Source organism: Grammomys surdaster, unplaced genomic scaffold (genome assembly GCF_004785775.1).
Source record: "Grammomys surdaster isolate TR1022 unplaced genomic scaffold, NIH_TR_1.0 125941, whole genome shotgun sequence".
Taxonomy (NCBI): domain Eukaryota; kingdom Metazoa; phylum Chordata; class Mammalia; order Rodentia; family Muridae; genus Grammomys; species Grammomys surdaster.
Genome location: NW_021620763.1, coordinates 3340929 through 3364037, shown reverse-complemented (window position 1 = coordinate 3364037; position 23109 = coordinate 3340929). Strand labels below are relative to the sequence as shown.

Below are 23109 nucleotides of genomic sequence, written 5' to 3'. Positions count from 1 at the left end.
AGGGACTGTTTCCTGTCCATCTTTGGGTCTCCAGCACATACCATGGTGGTCATCTCAAGCACAAGATAAAGCACTCTTTGTTGGTTCTTGAAGAGTATTATGTAGTTCTCCCTTATGAGAAGCCTTTACTCAATGGAAGATTCTAGGTTCTTGCCTATCTTTAACATTAGCAAGCATCCTACATTCTGTTCTCCTCTGAGCAACTGAGTCCCCCGCAGCTCTTCTGAATCACAAAGGCAGCTGTGTCAACAGGATAGACTGGGAGCAATAGGCAAGGCCTCTACAGATGGGCTGATCAATAGATGCATTTTGCACATGAGGACTTTGACACCTAGTTAAGACCAAGGACCTACAAGGCCATGTGCACAAGAACAGGAGACTAGAGTCCGTTATCTGTTGCTGAAACAGACTATCTGGGACTAGATAATTTACAAACAATATAAATGTACTTGGCTTGTAGCTCTGGAGGACAGGTACACCAAGAATATGACACAGACATCTGGCAAAGCCTTTTCTGTGACATCATTGTGTGGTAGAGAGTAAGAGGGCAAGAGGAGGCCAAATTCATGTTTGTAATAAATCCACCCACTCCTGTGATCATGACACTGGTCTACTCATAAGGCAAGCCCATCACACCCTGACCACCTCTGAGAACATCTGTCTCTCCACACTGTTGAACTGGGGATCAGGTTTCCAACACAGGAACTCTGGGAATGCATTCAAGCCACTGCAAACATGATCTCCTGATATCTAGGCCAGTACCTGTGCCCTGTGACATGAAATATGGCTGAATGTAAAGTGAGGGTTTGAGTGTGACTGAGTTGGGTTTTATTGCTGTGAAAAGACACCATGACCAAGGCAACTCTTATAAAATAAACATATAATTGGGACTGACTGACAGTTTCAGAGGTTTAGCCTATTATCATGGCAGAAAGCATGGCAGTGCGCAGGCAGACATGGTGAGGGAGATGCTGAGAGTTCTACATGTTGATCCACAGATAGCAAAGAGAAACTGAGTTTCAGGTTGGGCAGAGCTTGAGCATAGGAAACCTCAAAGCCTGCCCCCACAGTGACACACTTCCTTCATCAAGGCCACACCTACTCTTACAAGGCCACACCTCCTAAGTGTGCCACTCCTCATGGGCCAAGCTTTCAAACACATGAGTTTATGAGGTCCATACCTATTCAAACCAACACAGCGGCCTTCAAAGATTCATATGCTGGAAACTTGGTCTCTGTTACAGTGATACAAGGTCATTTGATCTCTAAGAGGTAGGCTCTAGAAAGAAGCAGTTAGGTCATTGGAGAGCTCACCCTTGGAAAGGATTAGCAGAGTTTTCCTGAGACCCTGCCATGCCCCTACTTCCTGTCCTATGCTATGCTATTGTAACATCAGTTAATGGCACATCCTTGACCAGGTGGAACTATGAGCTAAGTAAACACCCCCCCCCCTTTTTTTTTTTTTTATAAATTATCTAGCCCTAGGAATTTCATTAAAATAACAGGAAACAGAGTAACACACAACCAACCTGCTCTCCTCAGCACCCTGGAAGCTGTGGTGGGTTGGGGCGGGGAGGAGTGCTGGAGTGGGAGTTTAGTTCCAAAGGTGATTTGAGGCTGATAGTGAAGGATCATGAGCCTATTCCATAGGCAATAAGGATCACTGGAAGGCTTCTGGAAGCAGGTGACATAAGTGGAACGTCAGTCTGAGGAGAGAAGGATACAGTGCAAGCTACTAGTAACCCATGAGGGAACAAAACTCACAGATGGTCTCCCTTGGCTTATGAATGCCCTGGCTTACTGGTCCACTAGGAAGAGGCAGTGTAAGCAAAGGCTGGGCAGGGAAGGCTCTCAGCAGATAGAAAAACAAAAATGAGGGCCGTGGATGAAGATAACAGGGAGTCTGCCCCCAGATTCCTGGATGTACCAGAGGGTCAAGAGGTCAAGGGAGTGAATTTGGAGCAGTGGTGACTCATTGTGGGTCCCTTCAGTGCCCCAGCCTTTTGAGCTTTTTACAGGAGCCATGGACTAGAGCGAGAAGGATCTGGTCACACAGAGCCAGCACTCTATTGTTATGTTTGTAGTTCTTGTTCTTTCTACATTTATCTCCCCTTTGTTTTTTAATGTAGCCGCCTATCTCATTAAAGCATCCAGCTTGGCTCAGCTGCTCTGCACACTCAAACCTACCCTGGGCAAACCTACCGAGACCTGGTTCTCAGTCAACTTGGTCACTCAAGCAGGAGTCCAGAGGGTTCTAGAAGAAAGAACTGCTTGGCTACATGCTCCTCCTGATAGAGTCTCCTTCCAGAGTGAAACCTTCAAGATTTTGGATCTCCCCACACACAGGGAAGTGAAAAACCTTTCCTATTAACCCTCTGGGCAGTAGTCAGTATTTGAATTCAGTTTTGTTCTACAAACTGTTCCACAAATTCCCTTGATTCTTGTTTGTTTGTTTGTTTGTTTACCATTTAGAACCCTCCCCCAAACAAAGAAAGGGAAAATATGAAATGAAAAGGTAACACACTAACAATAGTCCACAGTAAATGAAAAAAACAAACAAAAATCATGTCTTTCCACACTCTGAGCTCATAGCAGAAACAATGATATAGCCAGTTTGTTTCTCTTACTGAATCTATATGAGCAGCCTTTTAAAGGACACACTAATCTCAAGTGTAGACTGAGCTTGCCTGATGCTCTGGTCACCTTTTTCCTTTGACACCATCAAGGGTTTGTTTCTGTTATTTTGGTTCAGCTCCCTGGAATGTCTTTTCAAAGGCTGGGTACCTGTCTTCTATGGGCTGGAGGCTCCAACTCTCTGCTGTAGGGAAACAGAATCTTTCAGGCATGATTCTCCACCCACTCCCAGAGCTACTGCATCACAACCGAAGGCTAAAGTCTGAAGAATGTAAACTTTTAAAATTAGTATTTCAAGGGACTGTAATCAGACATTCTAAGGCCCGGATGATGGCAGAAAGGGTTGCCTTGTTTAAATACACACACCTGCGAGGGCATGGCAGGTACACACACAAGCATTTACTGTTTACTTAGCACTGAGATCTTTCATTCCTGTACAAACTGTTTCTCGGAAGCATCTTCATTTGTACAGCAGAAGAAAAGAAGACACTTGCCAAGCGTCACAGGGCCAGGAAATGACAATTCAAAGTCCACTCAACCAGCCAGGACTTTACCTCTGTTCCCTGTGGAGCAGGAGAGAATCCCAGGAGAACTGAGCACTCACAGCTGTCCATCTGGTGGGATTCTGTGCTTTCCTCTCCCTCCCTGGGCAGTGGGGACTGCTTCCTATTCTTTCCATGGCCAGAACCCTCTTGAACTAAACTTGTAGGAGGAATAGAGATGGAGATTTCTCTCCATGCAGCCCCCCATCTTCCCCCTTGAAAAGCCATCTGTAAAGCTACCCTGATTTTGTTCTAGACTGTCCTCTCATTTTTTCAGATTCTTTCAGGGTGAGTTGAAACTGACAGGCCATATGTGACCTTCCATGCATCTCAGCCATGTCTGGCCTTCAGTTCTCCAATCCTTTGACAATTAGTGCAGTTGATACAGAAACAGAGACCAAGCTCTTAGATCTAGAGAGTGTGAGTCAGACCAGCAGAAGCTTCTAGGGGTACCAGCTCCGGGGCCCAGGCAGCTATAACTTTTTGAGGCTCAGCTATGGTCCCAGGGCCCCTGAGAGAAGCAGGCTACAGTCTAGGATTCTGAAACAAAGAGTTTGCCTTAGCACTGAGGAGCACCATTTAACCCTACAACCAGGGGACAGGAGGATACACATTTGACTCAACAGTGACAGATGTATTTGGAAGCCCATAGGGACTGTGAGAAGAGTTCTAAGGAACTGAGCCAGACTGCTAGAAATTGTTATCTTTTCTTTTCTTTTTCCTCATTCATTCATTCATTCGAGAAAAGGTCTCATGCATTCCAGGTTGGTCTCTGTATGTAACTGAGGATGGCCTTGAACTCCTGATCCCCATGCCTCTACCTCCTAAGTGTTCAGATTGCAGGCACATACACCACTCTGCTTGCTTTTATGAAGAGTTGGGAGACTGAATCCAGGGCTTCATGAATGCTAGGCAAGTACTGTCCCAACTGCATGAAGGATCTGGACAGAATCTACACTTCTTGGAGAACACAGAGAGCTTGAAACCCTGATGGGAAAGGAGCTTTCTCAGCTAGGTGGGACTTGATTACTCATCTCCTTGTTGTGACCACACACACACACACACACACACACACACACACACACATACAACCAAACCTCAAGGATCTATTTTAGCTCACAGTTCCTGAGGAACCATCATGGTGGGGAAGGTATGCCATAGACTACTGGCCACCTTGCATCTGAATCAGGAGCAGAGAACAATGAACTCCTTTTATGCAGTCTGGACCCCAGCCAGAAGAATGGTACCACCCATGTTCATGGTGGATCTACCATGTCAATCAGGTAGATCTTGTCAAGTTGTCAGTCAATGTCATTGACCACTGAGGGACAAAACACAAGATAGGCCAAGAGGACCACTGAGGCCAGAAAGCAGTGTGCCAATATAGCTGACACCAACCAACCTCAAAGCTGTAGGTATATGCTAGCAGGTACAATGGGCTCCCATGCCAGACTCTGAGAAGGTAGAGGGCAGGGGCAGATAGTGTATGGGGAATAGGACTGGCAGCCTGTGTTCTACCTTGGTAAGAGGCAGGGTGAAGATGAGGATAAACAGGAGAGGTGACTCATTGTGGAGAAGCCTATTAAAAATGTTTTCAAGATGACTTTTTCATTGTATGTTGGGGTGTGCACAAGTATGTGCATATACATGTGGACACTGTAGAACAGCTTCTGGAAGTAGGTCCTTTCCTATTCTTGGGTCCTTGGGATCAAACTCAGATCACGAGGCTTGGCAGTAAGCACCTCTACCCACTGAGCCATCTTGCTGACCCCAAGACTTGTCATCTAAACTGTAGCTTGTGGGCCAGGTTGTCCTATCATCTGTTGGTGGCCCGTCTGCCACTAAGAGTGAGTTTTAAGTGGTTGGGGAAAACCAAACGAATATTTCACGATACATGAAACTTAAGGTCTATTGTTGACAGATAATGTTTTATCAGGATATCCCTGAGCCCATTTCATGTTATCCCTGGCTGCTTTCATGACATAACAGCCAGATGGGATGGCTGTGGTGGAGATCCCAGGGCTTACAAAGCCTGAAATCTTGCCTGTTCAGCCCTTTGTAGAAAATGTTTGCTTGTGCCTTGATCTAGAGAAGTCCTCCTAAAGGCTATAATAGATTACTTATCAAATTAGTTTCCAAAGACGGTCCCTCATCCCACGTGGCTGGGCAGCATCTCTCTACCTGCCCTTTGCCACAGAGCTAGGACTGTTGGCTTGACTCCAAGTCATTAATCCCTTTAGGGTGGAGGAGCAGGAGCTGAATGGCATAGCCTTGTTAGGGAAGGGAACAAGCCCCCTACTGGGGGGGGGCTAGCAGGTGCTCTGGGCCTGGCAGCAGAGCGGAATCTGAAACAGCAGTTTGGAGGGAGGCCACGCCCCCGCCATGCAAAGTCCTCTTTGTTTCCCATCACATCAGAAATGTGCACACCCCAGCAAAACCAGCAGGTCACACATTGACAAAAGGGCCTGCCATGCTCCGAGCAGGAGGCTTCTAGGCTTTTGCAAAGTGTGGATTCTAATTCCCGGTACAGGGAAGTGGTTTGGTGAAAGCACAAAACAGCTCCATTGTGTGGTGGTGAGTTCTCTGTAGGCCAAACTGGGTCGGCCATACTCCATTGACCCCCAGCACAGGAGCTGAGGAAGTAGGATCGAAGTTCTCGGGAACTGTGAGTTGGCAAGAGGGAAGCTGAAGAGATGTCTAGAAGAATATAATGAGATTACAAGCCAGGAGCCAACGGGCAACAGGGCAGCCTGCCAAGACAGAGCTGGCGCCCACGGCCTCCAGGCCAGCAGCTAGGCCTGGTCCACACCACCTTGGCTCTGGGTATGAAATATCGGCCAAAATAGCCATGAGGTCTGTGGCATTTTGCTCAACATCTCTAACACCCAGGATTTTACAGTCCCACAATCTCTGATCCGTGATTCTTCTTCTGTTAAGGAGGGAGAGGGTGGAGAAGAGAGTCCTCATGACCATCAACCATAGTATCTGTAGGCCCTTAACAGTAAGTCTCAGGAAATCATAGCTAGCATCCATTAATACTGACTTCCTGGCGTCCAACAGCGACCAAGAATCCACTGCACTTCTGTATCGGTACTTTAGATACCGCTCAGGAATTAAACTCTCTAAGAACACCGTGAACCACTGAAGGACTATCAAGTAACAGATATATCTGAGCTGTTTCATCCTTAGTAACTCTGAGATTGGCATCACCACTGTCTACAGCTGAGCCTGGGGCCACCATGAAAGTAGGAGGGTGGCCAAGGAGCATGCTGGGATTAAATGCCAGGCTGCAAAGCCTCTCAGGGTCTGTCTCCCAGCCTCCACCCTCACCTGCATTCTCTTTCACCCAGCTGGGTACTGCCAGGCACTCAGAGAATAGTGTCCCTTGGGCACACAGCAAGAGAGCTGCAGCAGGGAGCCTTGGTTTAACATTCCTGACATGGGGGGAGGGGCCTTGCCTGATTCAGCAGCATCCAAAATTCAAAGACTCATTTTCCTTCCAGTAATAATGGAAAATAATCCTGCTGAAAAGCATGCCTTTAGAGCTGGAGGGAGGGGGGGTAGAGGGCCACTTCTGTCCACACTCAGATCCTATGCAGGGCATGAAATCTGATCTAAATGTTGGGGGGAAGGGATGTTAGGCACAGGGACAATAGATACACGCAACTGACCTGAGACCAGGGAAGAATCACAGAGGCCCCTTTTGCGTGGGAACCTGGAGTAGCAGAAGGGTTAGAGCCAGCTGTGTGTTACCCTGCCAGTGGGCCACTCACAGCCGAGCGCTGTTTCCCACAGGGGCCAGTGTAAAGATTGCTTCCAGAGCTGACTCTGCCCCGATGGAGTGTTTACTTACAGATAAGACCGCCAGCTTCCACTATATTTAGTGCATGAAAATCCACAGGTGTTGTGACTCCAGGAACTGCTTTGGGTTCTGAGTTTTCAGAATGCCCTCCCTTCTCAGTTCTCAGTTCTAGTGCAGGTGAGCTGATTTCTAGCAGCTGCAGATACCCACCACACACACCTGCTCCCCAGCCCAGAGGTAGTGTAAATACCTGTCTGTTTGTGATACATTCCTGGGCTGGGGTGGGGGTGGGAGGAGGCTGTTTCTATTTTCTATTTCAATTCTAATTTAAAAATTAATGCCATGCATAATAAGAACCCTCTTTTGATTTGGTTTGAACTGAACTAATTTTTTATTAAAAAACGTTGGGCAGGGTGCCGTGAGATGGATCACTGGGTAAAGGTACCTGCCACTAAGACTGATGGCTTGCCTTTGACCCCTGGGACCCATATGATAGAATAACCAACTCCTACAAGTTGCCCTGTAACGTCCTGCACTCACACATGTGCACAACCAATCATGAGTATTAAATTTTAGTTATGGTTTTATGTTACTTATTGCGTGTACATGGGAGTCGCGCAACGCACATGTGGAGGTCAGAGGACAACTTTCGGGAAGGAATTGGTTCTCTCCTTTCATCACCTGGGACTCAGGGATTGAACTCTGGTCCTCAGGCTTGGCAGCAAGCACTTTCACCAGCTAAGCCAGCTCGCCACCTTTAACTTTTATTTCTAACAAATTAGTTCAATCAGGTTTTTTGGCCTACTCAAAAGCAGCTGGGAGGTAGGAGTGTCTTCCGTCTGCCTCCTTGAGAAACACAGGGTGGCCACACAGTGCACTGTGGAGAGAGCCAGCCCTGAAGCAGCCCTAGAATCCATCTGACTTTTAGGTCTCTTCCTCTATATACAGTTGCTCTGACTCATTGTTGGAAAGCCAATACTAAGACTTAACACAGGACCTCAGACTTGGTGACTATTCCCCAGACATCATCAGACCTTCAGTGGGTGCTTCCCACATGATGCACAAAGGAACAGCTAGCTGGGAAAAGTTGCCAGCCTGTCAGAGGAATTCCTTCCTACCTAAGTGGAAATGGATCTATCACCGGGCAACTCTACATTTCTTCAACCCTGGAGAGGGGCTGGTGTATGAGGAGCATCTGTGTGCAGTGCAGGGCTATAGAGATAAGTCAGGGCGGTGAGTGTTGAGAGTAGGACCTCGAAGCCAGATCTTTGTGGCTGCCTCCATCTATGCAATAGGAATATGGCCCCCTCTCTCAGGTTTTGAGACCTCCTGGTTAATATATGCAAACCTATGTACTCAGGAAGACTTAAGGCCCTAGTCAAGCACAAGAAATTCCATTTCCTCATGGTTTTAGGCTTCAACAGACCTCTTAAGCAAAGCCTCATGCGCTATCCATGTTGAAGGATGGAATTGTCTAGACCAATCTTGGGAGTATCCTCTTACACACACACACACACACACACACACACACACACACACACACCCCTAAGTTCCTAAAGCAATGCAGGTGGCTGTTGCTTCTCATGCTATTCTCCAAGGTCCCTTTGGAGAAACTCTCTACGTTAAGAAGCAGTCTAGTTTAAGCTGCTTTGGGGACAATGCCCCAGGGATTGAGAGAACCATCTAGTTAAACCCAGAACAGGTAGGCCTCATAAACTAGGTCAGGAACATGATAAAACCAACCCTGTTAACCTGGCCCAGCTGCCCCAGATCTTTTGGCATCACTCACAGAAATCTAAGAAAGGACTGTCCAGTCAAGAGGCTGATCTGTGTGTGGTTCATCTGCCAGTGCAGCACATTTCTAGAGAGTGTTTGTCCCTGAGGTCCCACACTAGAGATCACGTGAAGCAGGAGGCAGGAAACCATACCTATTTTCTGCTCTCCTGCAAGTACTTGAAGTTAGGTGGTCATACAGGTCTCACAAACCTCTCCTTAGACTCAGGGTGAAGGGAAAGTAGGCTGATTAGCATGGCATCAAGCTGCTCTTGACATCTCAGATGAAGCCTAGAACACTCCTACCTCAGCCTTCCGTAAGGCATGTTTGGAGCTAAGTCACTTACCAGCTAAGTTGCTGGAGTAGGGTCATCTCGGTCGAGCACTGGCCTTTGCTGTGGGAAGTCCTCTTGGGTCTTGTTAACGTCAGCATCTTCCACCAACAGTAATCCTAGATTACGATCAAGAATGTTGCTGTCCCATCTTAGTTACCCAAGTGGCTCCTCAGCCAGAGAAGTTCAGAAGTGCGTTTCTGAAATCCTGGATACTGGGTGGACAGCAGGAGCTCACTCTAAGGTCTAAGGAACGGAAACACTAGTTCTACTAAAACGGATGGGGAGACTAAAGAATGGTCTTCCTTAGGTCAGGTGCTTGTGGTCAACATCCCAGCAACAGGGCCTATCAACTCACTCTGGGGAACTGCATTTCACCATTTCACACATGGGTTATTATGCATGTAAATATTGGTTCAGACAAAGTCTGGACTCAAATGTTTCTGGCATCAGAATGAGGCGTTACAACACATCCAGGTAAATATCCAGGCTTTGGCCTTCTGGCTGCCAGTGGCCCAAGTCCCAATCCTCCAGGGACAAAAACACCATGTCCAACATTCGAAGCAGTAAACCTTTGCCAGTTGTGTGGGAGGAGGGCAAAGGAGAACAAAACACGTTGGAGTCTGCAATGGAGGTGAAGAACCGATGCGAGCCAGTCAAGGCCACTAATAAGAACACAGGAAGGGGCAGGTGCCTGGTAAGCCAGAGGAAGTGGGGACACAGACTGACATTTAGCTGAATTTATAGAAGCTAAGTGTGTGTGGTAGGGTACAAGGGAAAGAGCTATCTATGAAAACAGAAGTAGATTTGGGGAAACAGAAAGACTAGAGCTAGCTACAAAGTGCTCCTGATGTAAAGGGCTGGACACGACATCTGTTTAAGCACAGTGGGCTTCAGCAGTTTTAATGTATAACAGGAACACAGCGCCCTGTTTTACTGAGGGTGAGAGTTAAGGAATGTTCTAGAGTATGTGCTGTACAAATTGGGAGGGCCAATAAGACAAAAGGCAAAGGCATGGAAGACACTTGGTTTTGGTGAAGATGTTATGAGTTTAAAATGCCATCACAGAAGGAAGGTCTTCTAAAACACAGGATAAGAGGAAGAGGTTCAGATCTGGGGTGCTGGAGAAAGGACCAAAGGAATTAGGAAGTATCCAACCTGCAGCCTAGAGACTCCATACACCCCAGAATAGCTGAGTGAGGTTCAGTGCACCCTTGGATGATAATGTCATGTCACAAGTCTAAACTTGGACACTCTGGAACAGAACTATTTGTTCCCTTTAAATATCAGCTACATCACTTTGCTCAAAGAGATATTTCTTAAAGTAAAATGTCTTAAGAGCAATCACATAGTATATGTAGCTACTTGGAGTCTCTTATTAAAATGGTCATGGAGCCACGGCCAATAGATAAACCAGGTGCTGTTGAAAGCATATTATTTTAAAACACTGTGAGGCCGGCCATAAACTCATTGGTAGACCATGTGCCTGGCATGCTTGAAACTGCTCGGTCCATCCTCATTGGCATAGAACAGGTAAACAAAGACATTACTTATAGGCGGAATTAGCAACTGGGCTTGAGGTCCACAGCAAAGACCAGCTTAAGTTAGTCAAGCACCTTGGCGAAAAAGATGTATGGCCTTCAGTGTGGCCAGACCTCCTGGCTCCCACCCCCATCTGCCACAGCACCAAGAGCTGCCACCTGTCATGATGCTGCCAAAGTGGACAGCAGTAAGAGACTCTTCGACTCCCTGTTTCCTAGAACCTTAAGTTTACTACTAAAGACCAAAAAGATAAAAGCAAGGAGCATAACTGACAAGTTTTTTTTACACTTTTAAATATACCTTTATTTCTCAAACTGAAAGCTTTATTCCATCAGGTCCTAATACATTTGCACTGATAAGAAATCTCATTTGCGCCACGTAAGAAGGTGAGTGACTGGTACCAAGGAGGAACCCCGTATCTCTAGGCACTGCTAAGGAACAGTTCAAGCCTATGCAAAGACAGAAGGAAGAGCTTCTAATTGAATCCAATGGAAGTTTTACTTTTCATCCATATTAATTTGGAAATAGATGCTTCAGGAAAATCAAATTTTCACACACACACACAGGCCAGATAGCTAGATTCTCTTTTGTAAAGACCAAAGATCATGTTAACTAGCTCCATCCTCTTCAGTGGATGGTCAACTCACCTTCCTACATAAACACACATGAGAATTTGCACCAAATCTCACTAGCCAGGTAAAACTCTAGAACTCAAAACTCTGGAAGCTTATACTTTAAAAGTATTCTTTTAAGTGATAGGTAAACAAGATGTAGGCACTTGAATTAAAACAAAAACAAAACAAAAAAACAACTTTTTTTTTTCCCTCAGAGAGCCGCACAAATAACCCTGAGAGGTTGCCTGGACTTTTTAAGAATCTCTCCTCTACCCTCTCTCTGGATCCAACTGGTTAATTTAGACTGCATTCCAAAGTCAGCTGGGAAATTCTGTCTCAGATTAGTGATGTAAATCCAACTTTGAAAATTAGAAAATCTTTCAATTTATAGAATCACCTCCAAGGGTTTTCCCTAGTATAAACCCTGTTAAATACTCAAGAAGTAATGCCAGGGGCAGGGGTGGGCGTCAGGGCTGCCTGCCTCATCCCTAGATAACTATACTTTAATCCAGCCTCTACAGGAAGCCCTTGAGCTAAGACTAGCAGCATCCTGAAACAGGGTCCCAGTACCAGAAAGATCACTAGAAGGCAGCTGCTCCCAAAGCTCATTATGAGTGGTGCCATTTTCCAAGACTGAGCTGTACTGGGCAAAATCCTGGCCAACCATGAAGAAAGGGGCTAGCACTCTCAGAGGTCAGTTGGAAGGAGAGCAGACTCTGGGCTTTAGTGAGGCAATGACTACTGCATTACCACAAAGCACAGACAGACACACACACGCATATCACTATGACACAAGTTCCAAATTAAGTTAGACAGGAGAGAGAAAACACTGGAAAGCCAAAGAAAAAACAAACAAACAACAACAACAACAAAAAACCCATCAAGAACCAACAATCTTCCCTATTCAACTCCACTCAGCTGGCAGGCCCAGGTGTAGGCCATGCCTCACCCCAAAGGCAGTCACCAGAAATCTGACTTAGAGGCATGAGAAGTTAGCCTCATCACCACATTGCAATGATTGACCAAGGAACAGCATCTTTCTACCACGGTAAGGCTGAAGAGCAAGCTTGAAGCTCTAAGCCAAAAACCAAGAGTGTGCATCTGCACGCTCAAGGGTAAAGATGCTGTTTTCAGACCAGCTGCCCCTGACTGAGAAATAGAATGGGAACACCAACTCAGAAAGCAGACCTGAGTTCCAAAGGAAAAAAAAAAAAGAGCAAATGAAAGACTGCTTCCATTTAGGCTACAGCCTGCTCTTGCCCTTCAGTGCCCTCTGCCAAGGCCAGGTTTCACATTACACACACACACACACACACACACACACACACACAACTGGATTCAGTACAACGGTGTCTGGTGCATACGTGAGTAGCACAAAAGGCAGGTTTCAGATAAAACTTCCTGACATCTGAAGTGCAAGGTTACCTAGCCTGTTTCTGGTCTGGCAGAAGGCTTGCACAGAGCAGGTAGGGACAACTCTAGCCCAGAGATCCACAAACCAGGGCTCGTATCTTAAAAAGGGAGCTTTGGTTAACACAACTTTTCATTATAATGGTTCTAGAACACACATCAATTCTCCAACCACAAAACAGCTAGGCAAACTAAAAAGAACCTATCAAGGGCACCATCATCCAGCAGTGGTTTACAACTTCTGTGTCTCCTCTCTCCATCCTCAGAAGACAACTATGGCCAGACTGGAAAAATGTATATATATATAAAGCAGAAAGAATTCCAAGAAGATGCCAGAAATTTTCCAGTGCCTTAATTGTCCCCAAAACTTGTCAGCTGAAACAGTCTTGATTTCCTCTTCTATTAGCAAGTGCTTACATTGAGGGAGGCTCCAACACACTTCAAAAGCTTTGATTGGGCAAACCTAGTTCTGTGCAAACATGTTCCCCTTTGATTACAACTGTAGCCTTTTAAGGTCATGGATGACCAATAGTTCTCAAAGTTGGGTTCGTTTTTCATTTCCTTCCTTTAACCCCAAAACAGTTCAGGTCCCCCTCACAAAACCTAAAGCCAATGAATTCAAACCTAAGATTCAATGGGCAATAGAAACTAGTTATACTAAGTCTTCTGGTGACCTAATGTAACATGGCTGCAGTGAAGATACATTTGGATCAACTCTTACAGGGACTAATATAGCACATTCCAGAAGCAACTTGAAAACACAGCACTAGAAAAAGGTCAGCCACTTAATTTTTACTACAGCTTTTTTGCATAAGGAAAACTAGATTGCTTAGAGAGATACAAAGCAATCGTTTGGATCTTTGGATTTTTACGGCCACTGAAGAAAGTAGCAATTGAGATCATGGATTTGATGGAATCACTCTAGAAATCAAGCTTGCTGGCAACACTGAATCTTTCTCCCAGATACCCTAACAGCGATGCATTCTAAAATATCCCACAGAAAATTTCAAAACAGGGAAATCTAAATCTCTCTTCTGAACCCACTAGGTAAAACCATAGTCACCTAGATCCCTCCCTGTGGACTGCTTGCTTTGGGCCAGCAATTAACACTGTTTTCCTTCCAAAGTTCAGAACAGAAATATAATAATGCTTAAATCTACAGAATAAGGAAGATCATTCTTGGCTCTCTGAACTCTTCCCTAGGTATACCAGATATCAAAGAGCCTTGGCAGCTAGAACACCCAGGGCCAGACTTGACACTAAACCCTTAGTCCCCTACAACTTGGAGGAAGTGGAATCCTAGAATGGCTCCACTGGCCACTCTCTTCTCCTGAAGTCCCTGCATTCTCCTGCCACGGAAACTCTCTGCAGAATGCAATGGCTACTTTCGAAGGGATTGGTGAAGAACAGTCACTGGACTCCAGCAAAAATCTTTTTCATATTGGGAAAGATGTGCCAAATGGGCTTCCAATTAAAACATAGGAAGAACTTCACGTCAGTCATGACAGTGACTCCGGGCACAATGCTCTCCTAACTCAGGAAGAGCAAACAAGTCAGTCCTCAGAGAGTCAATGGGGGTGGGGCGGGGGGGGGACATATCATTCAGTAAGAATTCCTTAAAGAAAAAACAAAATGAAAAAACCAAAACCAAAACATCCGTGTTTCCTATTGACAATCACCGCCCCTCCACCACAATTCTACTTTAACATTATGTTCCACATTTTATTTTGTTTTCAAGTTACATTTCAAGAAAAAGGTCATTTTTTTTCTCCACAATATCTCATAATTCCTTGATAAAGCACAGCATATACCATAAACCACTTCCAACCAGATCTCAAGTCTCCAGCTATTGGCTTTGGTTTATTGATGAATGAAATTCTCAGCTCTGCCGATGGGGACTAGACATACACAACTTAGTCCCGTGAGTGAAGGTTCAGTCACAAAGAGCACCCTCGTGTTTTATCAGTTTGGGGAGCTGACTAAAATCGACACAGTGAGAGACTATCAGCCCAGCTTCCACATGACTGCCGAGAATCCTCAGTGAGAGAGCCTGCAGGGGCTACCGCGGACTCGGCTGTGGAGAGCGCCTAGAACGCTTCTCATATGCTGTCCAACTCTCCCAATCTCAGAGACTGTGCCGAGCTCAGATCCCATGTGCTAATGTCTGGGAAGTGACGTGTTAGTGACTATCTTAGAAAGATGGTGAGAAGTCACGCTTCCTATTGCATCTCCCAGAGTGGCACTGTACTATGGGTCCTTTTAGGGTTGGCTCACGATAGTCTGTGGACCTATTCCACTGGGTACACAAAGAAAAACAGAGTCAGAGCTGAGTTCCCCTTTAAAAGCCAAACTCCTACATCTAGAAAGAGGCTCTCCTACCTGAGAGCCCCTGCCCTAAATGGGTTCCCACTGTGGAAACCCTCAGGTCTTGGGTTAGTTACAGGGCAGCCATGTAGGGTAAGGCTGGCTGTAGGTAACTGGAGGGTGAGCAACGTAATAGTTGTTGAAGTTGCCGTCACTGACATAAGGAGCTGGCTGGTAGTAACAGGTGACATTGGTGGCACTGGGGATGATGTTTTGTTCTGCCAGCACACGCAAGGCCAGGAGAGAGATGAGGTTCAGGGTCTGCCTGCGTTCGTGCCCCATGAGGCACACGGTGCTCTCATTCACAACCCTGCGAAGAATCATGAGGTAGTCGTACTTGCTTCTCTCCTCGTCGGCGAAGTGGTTCTGAAGGTAGGTCTCCAGCTTCCTCTGCTGTTCCAGGATGTCGGGGAAGTCGATGAAAAACCTGGAGCACATGTAACGCTCCAGAGTCTTGATCTCCTCCTGGTCCGCAGGCCTGAAGTCCCGCACAAGAAGGTTGCTGTACTTAAGGAGACCCCCACCTCGGATTTCTTCAGGGTTCTTGGTGGCGATCAACCTGTTCTGAAGATGGTCAAAGGCTTCCTCAAAATCCCCGTACATACTCTCCCCGATCACTGTGGGGTGGAAATGCTCGGAGATGGGATTACTGGAGCAGTCATAGAAAAAGAGCAAAGAATCTAGGATGATCTGGAAAGAGTCCACGCTGAACTCAAACTGACGCCGGATGGAGTCGACAAACTTGAGTTCCACGTTCCTCCCGTTCTTGTTGGAGAGGGAAATCAGGCTCCAGCGGTCTGTGTCTGTGCAAACCTTCACCAGCTTCTGCACGTACGCCTCCTTCAGGGTGACCGGGCTGATTTTGAGCTTATTCACGCCCTCTGGCAGAAAGTTCAGAAGGGAGCACAGAACCACATCTCTCACCAGCTGAAATTCTGCCTCTGTGGGAAGAGCCACGTGAAAGATCAGATCCAGATCTTTGCAACCCAAGCCATTGTCTTTGACCAAAACATGGCCAGCTGCAGAGCCGTTCAGCCGGACGTCCTGCACTTTGATGCCTGCCTCCTCCAGCCGGCTTCGGACAGTTTGGACAATGTCCTTCAGGGTTATCTCCAAGGTTGGAAAGTTGCCTCGTCCATGGATGGGTACGACCTCAGTCAGGACTTCATGCAGCCGGCTAACCTGATCCCAGTTGAGCACGCTGAAGGACTCAGAGTCCTTGGTACTGCTGCCCTCCTCTGCCATCTTAGGGGATGTTCTGGCCAGGGGAAGCTGAAAGGTAAAGGGTGAGAACCAGTTAGGATTCGCATGGACCAGGAAAGCCAGTAGAGGATTCAGTGCTAAGGCACTGACGTATCCCTGAACAACTCCCTGCAAAATAGCAGTCAACAGCGCCTGCTGCTCAGCACGGCTGTGAACATGAAACACATTTAAACACCAAGAATAACAGCCACCAAGGCACAATCTTCACTCTAAAGGGTGATAACGCATTGCTTTACTTTGTGTGAGTGCTCCAACTGCTGCTGGTGTGCTAGACCTGTGTGGGGGAGGGGTGGGGTGGACTGTTTTATGTGAAGAATGGCAAACTAACCATGTCATCTAAACAACATTGAAGGACCTCTAATGGCAGAGAGAAATAGAACCTGCATGTTTTACTAATTTTCTCCAGTTTCTATTGAAGTTATTTCTGTTTTTAGCTCTGTAACTATACCTTAAACTGGTGGATGCCTAAACCTTAATAACCAGTGCAACACACACACGCACACTCACACACACTCACTCTCCTCTCTCTCTCTCTCTCTCTCTCTCTCACACACACACACACACACACACACACATACACTCATACTTACACATACTCTGTCACACAAACACACACTCACATATATACGCACACATACACATTCACACACATATACACACATGCACATACACAAACACATACACACAAACACACACACATACACACCACTGTTCCATTTGCTCCCTAAAGAGTCCACATCTCAGCTCTGGAAGACAACCACTTCCTTTTCCTATATGACCAGAATCTGTCCTACAACAAATACCATGACACGTGAGGCAGAACCAAGTTGTTTGTCTGACCATAGTGGTGGTCAAGCAGAAGTCAGACCAACTTTGCAGTAAGAATATTCTTCTGCAAGGATGCAAGGGCTCGAGGCAGGTCAAGTTCCTCAGAACTGAGGGCCTTCCTCAGAAGAGTTCCCTGACGCTCCTCCTTAAGGGGAATAAAGTTAAAATGGAATACCAGAAGGGAAAGAAAGCACTTCTCATTCCTCTCATGATAGAATCACAAAGTTTCCCAAATAATTGTGAGTGTACATGCATGTAGCACACTGGGGACTGAAGCCTGGCCCTTGAGCATGCTGGCAAAGTGCCTACCCCTGAGCTATACTTTCACCCAGTACCCGGCAAGGATATCTCACTTTAAAAGAGATGAAAATGATGAAGCCCTGGAAATCCCAATACATAAAAAGCAGACACTGGTATCTTAGAAACCCAAAGTGCTCGTGGACTCATGCCGATTCAATGTCATGTAGACAGACACAAAAGCTCAAACAAAGCCTCCACGCAGTCTTCCGATTTCACCATGAATGGTTTCCACCCTGCAAAGCTATGTGCGGACAGTATTCAGCCAGCCACGGTTCCATTGTGTGTAAGCTGCTGCTTTTTAATGCACATCAGTGCATTCTCCTTGGGCTCCAACATGGATTTCGAGCCTGCCTCAGTCCAGGGATTTGCGGCTGTAACAGTGCCAGGGTACCCAGTAGTCACACGGAGATGAGCTTTTACGGTTCCCATCACAGAGACTGACAATACAAGATGTGGTTTACACAGCTCCGGTGGGAGGAGGCAAACACAACACACAGACAAAAGAGAGGCTTGTCCCCTGTTGGGGCTAAAGGAAAGCACAGAAGTGTTCACTTATGGAGAAGGGGACACAAAATAACAAAGCCATGGTGAGCGGTCGCTGGTACACCAGAGGGGAGGAAAGCAGGTGCATAGCCGGAGATAGCGACAATCCAGGGAGTCTCTCGAGCCAGCACAGGAACATACAAGTTCAGGGACTGACAATTTGTTCAGCTGGAAACGGCCCACCCTAACCCAGGATCAAAGCAGGCTCTAGTGGGCTCTGGGGCTGGGTGCCTCTGTGCTTGCTATAGCAGAGCATTTGCAAGGGGAAGATAAAAGAGGCTTTAAACGTCCGCAGCTATTTAGATCAGCCTAGCATGGCCCGCCTCAGTGATGGACAGCCTGGATGCACACCTAACATCTACTGGGGCTGGCATTTGCCTTCCAGCCAGATTTGGGACAGCTGGGTTCTCTTTTCTCTGTGCTCACTGTACACTTGGTGGTTCTTTGTCACCCCCCACCCCGCCTTTTTATGAGCAGTATACAGGAGACTTATGCCTGAGCAAATCCAAATGATTTCAGGAAGGTATTATGGTCTGAGCCTTGTTTTGAGCCGCAGCTAGAAGCGAGACCACCTGTAGTCAGGTGAGGTGGATTTCAGTCAAGCACACTGGTTGAGTTGCTTCATGCGGTCTGTCACCTGTTACACTTCCAAGGCTCACATGTTTGATGCCATATCTGAGAAGTCACAATGTGGTCAACAAGTCAGATGAAAGGAACAATTTTAAGAAAAATCTCCAAAAAGAGCCCTATGTGGTGCTGAAGTCAGAAGTGTTCTAGAACAAGACAGAAGGGCTCTCTGGGACCACAGAGAATCCAGGAACCATTAACTCTTCCCTTTGGGGTAAGACCCACATGTGTAAAGACTTTCACCCAGCTTTATATTGGCAGCAGATTCAAAGTTAAAACCTATGTTAGACTGGGTACCTGTACGGTTCACAATAGATGAGGAGCAAAAATAGCCAGAAATGTTCTAAAACAATGGAAATGAGCTAACTCAGCTTGTAAGGGACGGGAAAGAGCCATAAAGATGGAAACTATCATCAGCACAAAAGGACAAATTGGTGGGACAGAATTTTTTAAATATGTAAATAAAGCACATATGAGAATTTACTATGAAGAAGGAAACATTTCAAAACAGTAAAGAAGTCACACATGGGGCCTCATGCCTAGGAGCACAACACTGAAAGAGGTTGAGATAGGAGGACTGTTAAGTTTGAGACTAGCCTAGGCTAAAGAGAGCCAAACAAACAAAGATGCAAACAAGCAAAAACCTCAATCCATAAATAAAAAGAAATGGTGAGGAGGAGGGGGAGGGGAAGGAAGAGAAGAAGATTTGGATAATTTATATATATTTAAAAGCTGGTTCCACGTCTCCTGCTAAACTAAGATCTAGTTGGTTGGACCACTGACTAAAGACTAAGATCTAGTTCAGCGGCTCTCAATCTTCTTAACACTGAGACTCTTTAATACAGTTCTTATTGTGATGGCCCCCAACCATAAAATTATTTTCATTGCTACTTCATAACCCACCATGGTGGCAAAGTTCAGTCTTATGGGGGACAGCAGACAGCTCTGGTGCACAGTCATGGGCTCCTCGAAGAACAACGTGAGTCTTAACGTTTAAGTTCTGTTATCCATTCTGCTCCTGCCCCCTCTCCTCTGATGTCCGGTACAGTTGCAAGGATGCACAGAGATTTTTCATAAAGCTGGGAGCGCACATCACATCAGCAGAAGAGGGATAAGTGATGTAACATGCATATACAGCCATGTCCAGAAGCATGCAGTTGTTCAAAAGAACAGTGCCTGCTCTGTGTGTAAGAATATAAAGTGTGTGGTGCTCCTGCAGAAGCTCTGAGTATAAACATGCACACCCACGTTGAGTGGCTCACAGCATCTGTATGTCAAACTCCAGGGGATCTAATGCCTTCTTCTGGCTTCCCAGGGTGCCTAATGCTCATGTGTACAGACCCACACACAGACACATACATATACACATAATTAAAAATAAATTTCTAAATATATATAAAGATTCTCGTAACTATTATTGAAATGCAAATGATTTTAAATATCAAAAGTATATCCCTGCATTACTTCAACATTAGTTTTACAAGAATAAATGCAATTTACAGCCCTTGGTACTTAGATAACACACCAGACCTTGGTTCAACAGTTTCCATTAACTGCTTTAAATCAACACTTATGTAACCTCCACACAGAAGAATCACATGAAACATACATACTCAGCTCAGGAAAGGCCCTGGCCCAAGGCAAATTCTAGTTAGCAGAATTAACACAATAGTGGCGAGGAGACAAATGAACGTGATGTGACGTCAAGGCAGTGTTTGAGGAACAGCTCCACTGTGGGTTCTACATAGAGGGAGCCGGCAAAGGTGGCTGCAAGAACCGGTCACTGGTTTGAGCTGAAGCTCACTTCCTGGAGCCTATCACCCACGGCAGAGGGAGCCAAGCGGAACAGTGCTTTCTTCTGCCTTTCTTGTAGGTTTAAGAACGAAGAGAAGGCCCATCACCCCTCAGCACTCTCCCCCTCCCCGCCCTTTCCCCTTGAATTCCCTTTCACTGTTCCTGAATGCTATCTTTTTAAAAATGTGTATCTTCCTCATAAGCTTTTCAGGTTGGGCTAAGTGCCATCCATGGGCGAACCAAGCCTGGGCACAGACCTGAGACTTCTAGGTAAAATATGGGCCTGGAACAAAGACACCCCAGCAGGGGAAGAGGTTGTCTCTCCTGTGTACGAGAGGACTCTAGAGGTAAAGAGACTTAAAACCCTGGACATTTAAGAAGAAGGAAAAGTGATTAAGAATAGTGTTCACCACACACCATGCTGCCTCTCACCTTGGTGATCCAAGTGAGGGGAAACCACAGGTTGGGCTTATTTCTTATTCATTATAAAGTACAGGGTAGATGGCATGTAAAACCAAAAGAAATACCACAAAGAAGCCGCCTGCTGCAATCAATTCCCAGGTAACCTTCACAAGCCAAGCTTCCCCATCCCCAATTTAAACAGTATGGCTCATAAAGGAGCCCAGGGCCTTGTCCCTGGAGCCAAGGTCCTAATTCTTGGAACTGTTGACTCCTCCCTCAGGTCCAAGGGGCCCTGGAGGGCAGGAGGTTAGGGGACATCAGGGAACAGAGGTCAAAGCCCACAAGTGCACTAGATAACCTCTTCTTAGTGCTACTTAGACAAGCATTTCTAGAACAGAAAGTTATTGGTTCCAATCCAAAAAAAAAAAAAAAAAGCAAGCTGCCTTCTGCTGACCATGGCTCCTCACCCTCCAATGCCTCCTGTTTGAGTGGATCACACTTTACTGCCTGCTCTAGAACCAAAGGATTTAGACCCAAAAGCCTCCAATGTGACTTAGTGGTAGCTTTCAGAGAGACTCCAGAAGTCACTCACAGGCCACCATGTCTCGGAAGTCCCACGTCTCAAAAGGGCTGCACACCGGTTGTATCAAAACAGACATCCTCCAGTCAGCCCTATATTGTTTCCCACAAGGTAACTTCTACCCATTTTGCAGATCTGAAGAATTGCAAGCCAGGAACTGACAAAGGCATGGTCCTCTGGGGGTGCTGTGCATAACAGTAGCAAATACAGCTGAGGCCAGAAAACAAGAAGTGTACCTGGATGCTCAGCCCCAGGAAATTCTGCCACATCCCAGTCAGTCAGCAAGACAATGATGCCAAGAGCTCTACCTACATCTGACCAATCTGGTTTCTATATAAGCAGGATATAGCAGGCAAGATGGCTCTGCTGGTAAAGGCACTTGCCACCAAGCCTGATGATCTAGAACCCACATGGTGGAAGAAGAGAACCGACTTTCGCAAATTGTCCTCTGACCTCCACATGCATGCTGTACAGCAAAAAAATATTTAAGAGTCCTTGAAATGCCTATAAAGGAGACACTATTCCCACTCATCCAGTGGGGGACAGTGCAGAACCAAGAGTATATGCACACTGTAAACTGTCCAAGGACACACTGCTGGTCCATGGCAGGAATAGAACTGAAGAGGTTTCTTATCTCTTCATGTGGGTAGCTGTGGTGGATTACAGAGTGGGAGAAAACTTTCAGAAGAACTAGCTGTTCTGGTGGCCATGGAAGGGGGTGGCACTAAGTAGAAAGAACAGGGAAAAAAAGCGCTGAGGTGTTTTAATTAGAGGGTGGCAGAGAATTCTGACCCACTGGAGTCAGGCAAGACCAGATGGCAGGTGCTAAAGGCTGGGCATACACGTGTAGAACTGAAGTACCTGACGGCTGTTAGGACAGAAACTGCTCCCCCATAGTCATGATGACTTTGGGATAGATCCAACCTCACTGGAGCTACCAGAGTGGCAATAGTAAGTATGGGCACACTTTGCTTTAGATAAGAAAGCCTAATATCTCAATTTGGAGAGTGCTCTAAGATGCTGGCTAAGTTTGGGGGTGGAGGTTGATGTTAGAGTTCAGAAAAAACAGAGCTGTGGAAGGAGCCAGCCAATCAGATGATCTGAAAAGCACAGAGAGGATGCAGTAGTGGGAGAACAGATTTGTCAGCAGTGGGTGGGCATCACTTACAGAATAAATAACCAGTAGGATGTCCTTTGGTGACTCGGGGATCAGGAATGTTGGTCCATGGTAAAGCAACAGGACCAAAGAGAGCTTCTCTACAGCTGAGAGAGCAAACCTACCAGGAGCTGCTAAGCAAAGGGAGGTATATTTATAGAGTTACTAGCCCCCAAGGGCTAGCCTGGGACATACCTAAAAACTGAAACAACCTAGGACAGACCGAAAAGGCCCACCCAACCGCAGATAAAACATCTGTCACTTCCCACACATCTATACTGTTTGACTTAAAGAGTCTTTGACCTGAGGGAAAGGAGCCAGAACCCAGGTGTGCACGCACATTCATTTGTACCTCTACATGAGTGTGTGCATTAACAAAACTCAGGTTGTATCTACTAAGTTGAGTGCTGTGTTACTGAGGGGCATCCCAAGCTTCAGGCAAGTTCTTTGAATGACCATGGACATCTAAAGCCAGCAGCTGAGAAGAACAAAACCAGATTTGAAGTGGATTTGGCCTTCTGAAGAGATGTCTGTCTCCCTCCCTCCCTCCCTCCCTCCCTCCCTCCCTCCCTCCCTCCCTCCCTCCTTCCCTCCCTCCCTCCC

At 46.3% G+C, this 23109-nt stretch overlaps 1 protein-coding gene across 1 annotated transcript in view; it reads right to left on the bottom strand.

The window, feature by feature from the left end:
- Window positions 1–10901: 10901 nt before the first annotated feature.
- Tent5c (terminal nucleotidyltransferase 5C) overlaps window positions 10902–23109 on the bottom strand; it is a 20037-nt gene continuing 7829 nt past the window's right edge. Inside the window, exon 2 of the mRNA XM_028753037.1 lies at window positions 10902–16285. Within this exon, the coding sequence (XP_028608870.1) occupies window positions 15083–16258 (1176 nt within the window). The 5' untranslated portion in view covers window positions 16259–16285 and the 3' untranslated portion in view covers window positions 10902–15082. The remainder of the gene's footprint in view (window positions 16286–23109) is intronic.